Below are 11,059 nucleotides of genomic sequence, written 5' to 3'. Positions count from 1 at the left end.
GAGAGTCTTAGCTTTCGGTGAGTAGAAATATTACATTTAAACGTTCAATGTCTTGTCAGATGTCCTCTTTTGTTGGCCTAGTCTTGTTAAATGTTTTTAAAATATAACGTAGGGTATGTGGGGCGAACAGAAAGGGGATTCCAGAGTGCGTAGCTCAAAGTAGGGGGTTCAATGAATTTAGTAGGTCACCTAGCATTTCATGTGGTTTGCGCATTGATGCATGTCAACCAGCTGGCATGGCTAGAACAGGAAGCAGGGGTGGGGGATCACTTGGCAGAAGCCCAACAAGAAGACGCGGAAATACGCCTTCTCCTCTAGCTTACAAGAAGTACAGTATAGGGGACAAGCGCAGTGAGGTAGAGTAATCAAGCCTTAATATGCGCCAGTATGGGATCAGCTTCAGGTGCAAGGGCTGAGTTTAGTGCGTGTCCCCTTGCCTAATTCTGATGCCATTTGTAAGATACAAGTTGTCCTCCGCAAACCTGTGGCGCCTACAGTTTTGGACATGCTACATAGCACAACAATAGGGGGTCATTTAGGAGTGCAAAAGCTATAGGGGAAAGCCAAAGACCGTTTCGACTGGCCGGGGTGGTTTGACAATGTAGAAAAATGGTGTAAGGAGTGTGTGGACTGCACGTCCCGTAAACCCCAAGGGCGGCCGTCCTGTGCACCCCTAAACCTGTCTGTCACCTCTTGGCCGTGTGAACGTATAGCAGTGGATATCTTGAGTCCCCTCACTAACACCGCCAACGGGAAAAGTGCATCCTGGTAGACTGAGATTATATCTCAAAATGGACAGAGGAGTTTGTGGATGTGTTGAACATCCATAAATCTCGAACCTCTGCTTATCATCCCCAGTCAGATGGGTTGCTCGCGCGCATCTAGCACACGAGAGAGGTCATCTGGCCTCCAGCATCCACGAGAGGGGTCTTCCGGTCTTCTTCAGCAATGGGAGGCGCCAGCAGCGTCTCCTTCAATGGGAGGGAGGTCAACGGTAGCCCAACTTTCTCGGGGAGCATGAGCAGTGCGAGACCGGAAGCCACTAGCGTGGTCCAAAGTTACCACATGGCTTCGGAGTGACTCATGGACGGTCTTTTCCATCCAGGATGGGGGACAGTGTATTGAACTGGGATGTTCTTCTACCGTATGTCATGATGGTCTATCATAGTAGTGTTCATGCAAGTACCGGGTTCAACCCATTCAAAGTGCTGTTTGGTAAAGAAATTGTTCTTCTAGTCGATGTGATGCTTGACATAGACCACAGGAAAAATTGAACATCTGTCAGTGGATATGTATTGTGGCTGGATGACACTTTGTCTACATTAGTGCGGTCAGTGAAAAGACAACAAGCTAACTTTGATTTTCGTGCCAATTATCTATATTAATCAGTGGTTGAATTGGTTTGGGTTCGAAATAAGGCTAAGAAGCGTGGGGTATGTCCTAAGTTACAGAGGTGCTACAAACAACCTTTCCAAGTGATAGAGCAGGTTTTAGATGTCCTCTGCCGTATAGAACTGGATGGAGAGAGGTCCTGAAACTGTGGTGCATTTCAAACAACTCAAACCCTTTGTTCCTTGATCATTTGCAGAGACTCCAGTACGACCCGGCTGGGTGGGAGAGAGAGAGAGATTTCCTGCCCAACCTCGCAGGCCTTCCCGCCGACTGGAGGTCAACCCATGACCCAGTTGGGTTATCACAGGCCGAGGTTCAAGTCTGCTGTGGATTGTCCCGGAGAGAGGATGTTCTGCATCCAGGGCTGCTGTTGCCAGCTGCATCTAGCACACGATAGGCGTCATCCGACCTCCAGCATCTATGAGACGGTACTTCCGGAATTCTTCAGCAATGGGAAGCACCAGCAGCATCTCTTTCAGTGGGAGGAAGGTCAACGGGAGCCCAACTGTCTCGGGGAGCATGACCAGTGCAAGACTGGCAGCCACCAGCGTAGTCCAAAGGTACCACATGGCTTTGGAACAACTCAGGGATTGTCTTTTCCACCCAGGATGGGGATAGTGTGGTGAAGCTGTAGGACAGCTTGTAAGGGAAGATATCACTAAATCATTAACTAATTGCTCACACCTGTGCCTGCTTACAAGACTCTGACCAAAACTCTGAGAAACTGATATAAGACAGAGCCGAGAGTGCAGGCAGGTCGTGGCAGGGGAGCTGTGCTTTGATGAACGCTGGACTTGTAGCCTTTGCAATTATCTGCATTGCACTCACCTTAACAGAGGGAGGTTTTGGCCAGTTCTCCTTAACCGTTCGGACAAGTAAAAAAAATCTGTCTTACTTGTCTGAAGGACAAGTGGCAGAAAAAGTTAATGTCAAGCCCTGCAGATAATTCCACCATGGGCAACTGGCTACAAGAACTGAGCCGATGGACAAGGGGCAATGAAATGTGGTATGTAAACCTTATGTATGTCCTTAGAAGCTATGTGAATATAAAGTCACTGCAACCTTAGATGGCTGCACCAGACCAAATGGTGGCACTATAGATATCATCGTCACCAGTGCCACCATATGATACTAGAGCAATAACTCTTGATCAAGTGGACTTTGTCTCATGCAAATAAATTATGTCAAATATTGTGATTAGTATATCTGTATAATCACATATCGTTGCCCATGTTAGGGAAAAGTGGATCTTTTATTCTGTAAAATCCTGTCCTGCCGCTTGCAGTCAGCGTACTACAGCTGTGAGAGTGTATTGAAGTATTTAGGAACGCTAATGTGGAGTGAACCAACTGAAATTTCAATCAACATGGTAATGCTTTTACTGACTGCACATAAAGGAAGATAGATCCTACATCATAGAGGGCTGGCTTTGTTATCTAACTGATCTTGTGTCCTTTCTGTCATCCTGTGAAACCCGTTCATTGCTGCTCGCAGGTATCTTTTTTTCTGTCTAATGTCCATATTGTTTTCCCCTTGGAATATTGTTCTGTTTCTCTTGAACAATGTCAAATTTTTTATTTCTCTGCTGGTCAGGGAGATGCTTTACAATTGGTCTGTCTCTCTGTTGGTAATAAGCAACTCAGTTAGTTGTGAGCAAGTTCTTCTTGTTGGCGAGGCTCCCTGTGCGTTGTCAGCATTTGATGGTGCGCCTGTCTATCAATCTCTCCAGTGTTAGGTCCAGTGTTGGGTCCAGGACGGTGGGCCTCAAGGGTGGTGTGGTCACCTGCTAATGAGAGTGGCCAGTAGGGGGAGCAGTGCTGCTGTAAGGGGGGCAGAGAGGCCTGCTGCTCCTCCACACTCCATGGCATTCTCCTGCATCAGACACATGGGGCATCACAGGAGTTTCAGACCATAGAAATGAATTAATACATACACTATATATCTATATGCTTCAGACAATATACAGATGGTCACATATATGCTTAATGTCATGTTAATATACACTCATAAACAGGCGTTCTTGTACTTTCCGTGTAATCACAGAATTGTGATGCAGACGCACACATATCTACACACTGCGTACCTCGGGGTGAAAAGGATGACACGATTCTGGCCGCTTTCTGTCTTTCTGAAACTTCAGCCTATCACATTTCAGAGACTCATTGTGTGCAGAGGGGTTAAGGATAGAAATACTGATGATGAACCACACCTCAGACACCTCAGATACATTTAACTGATACTGTGGTGACCGTTTCTGCAACATCATTCCAGCATGATGAGAAAACCAAACCGTAATGCACGCTTCATAAATACCTACATGTATGAGAAATCTATTAATACCTCTGAACTTAGACTTTTGTTTTCTGAGAGCGTGAATAGCTTCTTCATTGTCAGAGTTCACTTACAGTTAACTTACAAAACCCATCTACTTACAAAACATTTATACTAAAAAACACTCACAAAAGCTTTGTACTAAAAATACACTCAAACTTATTGAGGGTTAGTAAAGGATATACATAATCTCGATGGGATCCATGGAAACCAGGGGGGCAGAGCTGCAGTCACACTTGTTGTCCACGACAACCATGAAGAGATTACTGCTGGGAATCTGCTGAATTACAAAAGATCTGAGGGAGGGAGAGAGGGAGAGGGGGAGGGAGAGAGAGTTGAGTTGATTCAGTTGATGCTTTTAACATAAGGCTAGGGCCCTATTTTCTCCACTTCCTATCTGACTGACGTGCCCAAAGTAAACTGCCTGTTGTTCAGGCCCTGAAGCCAGGATATGCATATAATTGGTACCATTGGAAAGAAGACACTTTGAAGTTTGTATAAATGTTAAAACAATGTAGGAGACTAACACAATAGATATGGTAAGAGAAAATCCATAGAAAAACCAACCGGAAATGTGTTTTTTTTGAGAGAGCCCATGCTATTACAATGGAACGTAATAGAGAAATAATGAAATCTAGCTCCAAGTATGCAATTCCTATGGCTTCCACTGGGTGTCAGTCTTTGTTCAAGGTTTCAGGCTTGTTTCTTCCAAAACGAGTAAGAATAATGAGTTTTACTACAGGGACACAGACTTGGAAATTTGTTTATAGTTTAATTACATTTTAGGGTATCTGAGGATTAAATAGAAACGTATTTTGACTTGTTGAAACAAAGGGGTTTAGGGGTAGATTTTTGGATTCCTATCTTGGCATGTTGAACGAGTGGATTACTCAAATCGATGGCGCCAACTAAAAATACTTTTTGGGATATTAAGAAGGATTTTATCTAACAAAACGACACTACATGTTATAGCTGGGACCTTTTGGATGACAAATCAGAGGAAGATTTTCAAAAAGTACGTGAATATTTAATCGCTATTTGTGAATTTATGAAACCTGTGCCGGATGGCAAAATATTTTGATGTGGGACGCCGTCCTCAAACAATCACATGGCATGCTTTCGCTGTAAAGCCTACTGTAAATCGGACAGTGCAGTTAGATTAACAAGAATTTAAGCTTTCAACTGATATAAGACGCTTGTATGTACCTAGATGTTTAATATCCATAATGTTTATGATTATTTATTTGAATTGCGCGTCCTCCAGTTTCACAGTAAGTTGTCCCGCTAGCGGGGCGCCTATCCCAGAACTAACGCATGGAATTACCCTGTATTGTGTATACACCATCAACACACAGGTTAAGTGAGTTTCTTGGTGCCTAATACACAGGTAAGGGAACTCTGTTACAAGTACCTGGCACAGCCCTCACAGTCGATGTTTCCCGTGGTCTCTTTGATGGTACGCTCAGAGACGAAGGCAGGGTACTCCGTGTCACATGGCACCATCATGGTCTTTCCCCTCGACCTTTGGGCTGGAAATGGGACATGTAAATCTTAACATAATAAAGACACGAAAGACTCACACACACACATGCATGTGTGCAAGCACTCACACACACACACACACACCTCAAGTTATATTCTTGCACACACTGACCTTTGACTGAGAGATCAACATGCCACCAGCTGTAAAGGTTGAACTCCAGCAGGAAACTGATGAGGAAAACACAAACATACATTGATATAATAATACAATAATATGTACTGTGGTTGATAATCAGTGCATCTCATTTTATCGTATCAAGGTGATTATTTTATTATTCTCACATGACAAGTTTGGTCAGGAGCCATTTCACCATGGAGAAGGGCTGGGAGAGAAGACATTAAATAATTAGCATTGACTGGATGTATGTAAGTCTGATGAGTAGTTTCGGGACACTACGTACACGTGATAATATTTAGGGTCAGTACTTACATGTGAAAATATTTAGGGACAGTACTTACATGTGAAAATATTTAGGGACAGTACTTACATGTGACAATATTTAGGGACAGTACTTACATGTGAAAATATTTAGGGACAGTACTTACATGTGACAATATTTAGGGACAGTACTTACATGTGAAAATATTTAGGGACAGTACTTACATGTTATAATATGTAGGGATAGTACTTACATGTGAAAATATTTAGGGACAGTACAGACGTGATAATATTTAGGGACAGTACTTACATGTTATAATATGGAGGGATAGTACTTACATGTGAAAATGGGCAGTACTTACAGGTGACAATATTTAGGGGCAGTACTTACATGTGACAATATTTAGGGACAGTACTTACATGTGAAAATATTTAGGGACACTACTTACATGTTATATGTAGGGATAGTACTTACATGTGAAAATATTTAGGGGCAGTACTTACATGTGACAATATTTAGGGGCAGTACTTACATGTGATAAAGAGCGTGCGCTGTCACTGTTGCCAGCATACTCTCTACAGAGAGCCTGGTAGTCATACAGAGTGATCCTAGAGAGAGGAGAAAATAGACCATTCATTGTGTGTGTGTGTGTGTGTGTGTGTGTGTGTGTGTGTGTGTGTGTGTGTGTGTGTGTGTGTGTGTGTGTGTGTGTTTCAGGGTAATGACTGTAACATGATTTCTCCTCTAACCTTTTGAAGGAGCCCATGAGAAGCAGCTTGTTCATAACAGCACTCTCCACCTCTCCAAAGAACAGCCCCGTCTGAGGAAGAAGATGTTTATTTAAAGGCAAATACTAAGAACCAGGGGAGCTACAGGACACACACGCACACATATTTAGTATATTATTAATGGTACCTGAGAGTAGTCCTCTGTGACCAGAATAAATCCGTTGTTGTCTATAAGGTAACACTTGATGTCCTGTTAGATAGAAAGAAAGGAATATTAATTCAGATCTTCAAAGCATGACGTCATTTAATAATTCAATACTGAGAGGAAACAGAGAAAGGTCACAGACAGTACAGACAGGAAGTAGAAAAGCTGAGACACGGACAACGGGCTAAGAAACAGGAAGTAGCATGAGTCAGTGACAGATAGCTACTGTCTGGTCTTACCTCATTATCACAGCTAATGGTGCACTTCCCATCCAGAGCAGCACACTGGATCGAATCAATAAGATGAATAAATTATTAGAATAATCCATAAAGCATGTCTCACAACACTGGATATTGTGTGTGTGTGTGTGTGTGTGTGTGTGTGTGTGTGTGTGTGTGTGTGTGTGTGTGTGTCTACCTGTCTACTAGCGGTCCAGAACTTCCTCTGAAAGAAATCCAGCTTCATCTGAATCCCAACGGCTATAGTGGGTTTTAACAAAAACACAAACAGAACACAGTCAGCACACTGTTCATCTAGAAGAGGATTTAAACATGTATTAAAGAGTTTCTTCACATGTCTTCAGAGGGGGATTTATAGTTACAAGCCTATAACAGGTACAGTAGCTCTCTATGTTAGGGAGAAGTTAGGAGAAGTTAGGGGCTTTTCAGGGAGCTTACAAGCAACAATAGGTGACTTCCTGTCATCCAGCAGTTGTATGGCAGTGCTGGCCAAAACCACGCTCTTATTCTCATTTCCTGACCATTAGCCTCAATCAACAGACATTAGCCTCAATCAACAAATGCTGTGTAAATGGAAAATAACAATTCCTACTATTTCAATAGATCTTATAAAATACACTATATATTCCATTCCACCCTCAGCACCTCAGCATAATCACAGCTGGAAAACCAAGTCACAGAAACAAAAGGGAATAATCATTTTCTAGCCAAAAGATGGCGCCATACCCACAGCCTTCAGCAGGAAATAGCAACCCACAGCACTACACTCAGTGATGGAATCCCATCAGTAGTCTACAACCAGGATGTTAGAAGTGATTCTGACACAGAGAGAGGGATGTGTTCTTATGAAATAAAAACCTGTTCTGGTACTAGCACTACAGAACCTCTGGGGACAGGGATTGTTGGAGGAGGATATAGTATTAAACAGGGGAGGTGACAGTAAAGGAGGGATATTTTACAACAGACTAAGGGATGAGAGCAGTTAGAGGAAGGTAGAGGCTGGTAGACAACAGGGAACAACAGTGAGATCCTGATCCTCTCTTTCCCTCAGTGGGAAGAAAGTGGGGCACATTAATTACAGACAGCAGTGAGAGAGATGAGCTGTACAACAACCCAGCTTCTCTAATAGACAGTAGCTCACTCTCCCTAACTTGTGGTTGAGTGTCATCTGTAGCCTATTTTCCACCCCCACACCCCACTCAATAGATATCTTTAGTTAACCCTGTGTACTGTATCTCTGTGGGTTGTCATGGCGATTCAGTGTGTCTCTGATAGGTTTTACCATGACGATCCGGTGTATCTGTGTCTCTGATATAGGGTGTAGTTAGCCTCTTTGCTCAGTGAGACTTGTACACATTAATCTAGTCTCCTGTCAGTGCAGCCGACATCCCGTACCCCGAAAACATATTTATCAGCCCCTCTGATTTACCTATTTCCGTTAAACTTTTCCCGTCACAAGGCAAATCTATAATACGGAATGCCTTAACGATCGGTACGGGCTATAAAATATGTGAACTATGGTAAAAATAAACGTTTAAATCCACATTTTCCAAAAGTCACTCCCTTGTCCCCATACTCCGTAGTAGTCGCCATGCAAGATTACCATGTGATCTCAGCTGGCAACAAACCTTTGGCTTTAGGGTGTGTGAGGGATCAGCTGGGTCAAGTGGTCCGACTGCGCCCTCTGCTGGAGGTGGGCCACAGTACAGCCACTACTGATGAGCTCACCTGAGGCCAATTGACTGGTTATTGTTTGTGCTCCCTGAAGGGGCAGAGGGGGGAGAGTGGTTATGAGCCAGAGACTATGATGAATTCCAGGACAGTAGGATTCCCTGTTATAGGTTTAGCACCAACTGTTATTTTATTATTTATATTATTTTTTTGAGAGCCATTACCCTGGCCTTTGTTTGGACGGTCCCGGGGAGAGTTGAAAGAAGAACACCGATTACAGTGTCCTTCTTTTTGTTGAAGTCACGTCTCTGCATCTCATTTCGTGCTGTCCCTCCTATGAGTTTGTCAGTGAATAGGTACGGCCTTCCACAGGCATTATGGTGTGAATTTGGTAAACTCTGGAAAAGTTGGATTTAAATGGTTTTTTTTTCACAGAGTGTATAGTCTGTAAAAACTGGTAAGGCATTCTGGATTATAGATTTGCCTTCGGTGACAGGAAAAGTTATTCAGAAATAGATAAACCAGAAGGCTGGTAAATATGTTTTCGGGGTTCAGGATGTCGCCTTCAGCGACAGGAGACCAGATTAATGTGTGCAGGTCTCCCAGAGCGAAGAGGCCAACTACACCCTATATCAGAGACACAGATACACTGAATCTCCATGGTAACCCACAGAGATATAGTACACAGGGTTAACCAAAGAGATCTATTGAGAGGGGTGTGGGGAAAATAAGCTACAGATGACACTCAATCACAAATAAGGGAGAGTGAGCTACTTTGTCGTTATGGGCTATTGTGGATAGATTGATGAGAAAACTTTTTTTAAATCCATTTAAGAATAAGTCTGTAAAGTAAGAAAATGTGGAAAAAGTCAAGGGGTCTGAATACTTTACTAATGCACCGTATGTACACATACTGTACATGCAACATGTCACTGCACTCTCTCTCTCTCTCTCTTGCTCTGCTGTGTGTGCATCTTGCTAGTGTTCCCTCAAATGGTGAGGGGCTGAAGCTCATTGGCTAGAACACCAATTGCTAGGAGGCTGACCCACGTGGGGGAAAATGTAGGGAAAATAGTGCAGCACAGCTTCCAGAAAAACAAACTAGGGGTTTTGTGGTTAATTGAGGTAAGACAGTAATTCTGCTCATAGATTATGCATGTATGAACTACACACTGACACATCCGTCCCAAAGCGGGGAAGTAGTCGCTTAGTAGTCGCAAAAGTTCCGGAACATGTCTTTAAAGGCAGCCATTTGTATCTTAATATCAAATCATTTCTGGGTAACAATTAAGTACCTTACTGTGATTGTTTTCAATTAAAATGTTCAAAAAAATTATACAAAATAATTTTGCTAGGACTCTCTGGGAGGAGTTTGATTGGGGAGGGGAAAACTGCAATGTACTGTAGCTGTTTAACCACTCCAGAGGTTGGTATGTGTAAAGGCTGTGCGGGTTAGGGTTAGTGCATTGTGGCAAGGCTCGGGTTAGGGACAGGGTTAGGGTCAGGGGTAGTGTCGCAAAATTCAGGCAACTTTCCCAGAATTCCCAGGTTTTCCAGAAATCCTGCTTCGACGATTCCTGGTATAAAGGAGGGAATAAGCAGGAAATCCTGAATCCTCTAACCATTATTTCTGAGGAAACCTTTGATTTTACAACCCTAGGCAGGGGACATAGTGTATGAGTGGGTTTTAAAAGACAGTGTGTTATCAGTGGCTTCAGGTCCGGATGGGTCAGGATGTAGCCGTTGTTTGTGATGGCAGAGGCGTAACCGTGGATACCCAGCTGAAGGCACAAAAACAATATATAGAGATACTTACATTACATGAAATAGAGTACAGTACAACAGGAAATGACAAGGCATCTAATGGGTCATAAACATGGGTTAGAAAACCCAGTACCAGGTGTTTAGGGATGATCTTCATGAGTTCCTGAAGAGGAATGTCTGTGCCCACTACCCCTAGGAGAATACCCTGGTTCTTCTGTAGAGGAGAGAAGAGAGAATGAGTGAGTATAACACAGAAAGACAGACAGACAGACAGACAGACAGACAGACAGACAGACAGACAGACAGACAGACAGACAGACAGACAGACAGACAGACAGACAGACAGACAGACAGACAGACAGACAGACACACACACTTACGGTCTCGTTCTTGGTGCTGAACACAGGCATGGCCACAGTGGTCATCAGGCTAGGGCCCTTCTTGTTTCTTTACTGAGATGGAACACAGTGACAGTGACAGACAGTGGCAAAGACCGATCTCGACTGCATACTCCTTGCGTCCTCTTTCCTTGTCTCCTTCTCAAAACCCATTGGATAAGAAAGCCATGGTAATTTATATCGTAATTTATGTTTATTACCAAATCAGATGTTTTTCACCTGAAATCATTTCCCAATACATTAATTAGTGTTTAACCTTGTAAACATGTTCTTAAGTAGGTACAGCGTTTAGTCGAATAAACTATTTTGAATCAAATAACCTACATCTTGCATTGGACATGTGTAGACCTCAGAATGACACAAAACCCACAATCACTTCCTGTGATACAAAGGAGGGTGCAGTCCATGT

General features: G+C 43.1%; 1 protein-coding gene and 1 long non-coding RNA gene across 2 annotated transcripts; both read right to left on the bottom strand.

The window, feature by feature from the left end:
- Window positions 1–2,753: 2,753 nt before the first annotated feature.
- On the bottom strand, window positions 2,754–7,329 carry LOC123725593 (voltage-dependent calcium channel subunit alpha-2/delta-3-like). The gene is made up of 12 exons (XM_045692029.1): window positions 7,256–7,329; window positions 6,996–7,057; window positions 6,818–6,862; window positions 6,561–6,623; window positions 6,395–6,465; window positions 6,178–6,253; window positions 5,548–5,588; window positions 5,378–5,433; window positions 5,135–5,252; window positions 3,907–4,019; window positions 3,476–3,558; window positions 2,754–3,264 (listed from the first exon to the last, which is right to left on the bottom strand). The coding sequence occupies exons 2-12, from the start codon at window positions 7,041–7,043 to the stop codon at window positions 3,172–3,174; spliced, it is 807 nt and encodes a 268-aa protein (XP_045547985.1). The 5' UTR covers window positions 7,044–7,057; window positions 7,256–7,329; the 3' UTR covers window positions 2,754–3,171.
- A 2,918-nt stretch (window positions 7,330–10,247) lies between these two features.
- Window positions 10,248–10,834, bottom strand: LOC123725602 (uncharacterized). Its single transcript, XR_006758144.1, has 3 exons — window positions 10,633–10,834; window positions 10,386–10,466; window positions 10,248–10,269 (listed from the first exon to the last, which is right to left on the bottom strand). It is a non-coding gene; the product is annotated as an uncharacterized lncRNA (long non-coding RNA).
- Between the last annotated feature and the right edge of the window lie 225 nt (window positions 10,835–11,059).

Source organism: Salmo salar, chromosome ssa12, assembly GCF_905237065.1.
Source record: "Salmo salar chromosome ssa12, Ssal_v3.1, whole genome shotgun sequence".
NCBI classification, from domain to species: Eukaryota; Metazoa; Chordata; class Actinopteri; order Salmoniformes; family Salmonidae; genus Salmo; species Salmo salar.
The sequence above is the reverse complement of the archived record's forward strand: the minus strand, read 5'-3'. Positions and strand labels throughout refer to the sequence as shown.

Bases quoted from the DNA above. Each gene is read 5' to 3' on its own strand.
- LOC123725593 (XM_045692029.1), bottom strand. From the start codon at position 7,043: ATGAAGCTGGATTTCTTTCAGAGGAAGTTCTGGACCGCTAGTAGACAG. The intron at 6,624-6,817 runs GTAAGACCAGAC...TCTATCTAACAG, and splicing joins CCATTAGCTGTGATAATGAG to GACATCAAGTGTTACCTTAT. The intron at 3,559-3,906 runs ATATCCTTTACT...ACCCCTCTGCAC, and splicing joins GGATCCCATCGAGATTATGT to ACAATGAGTCTCTGAAATGT.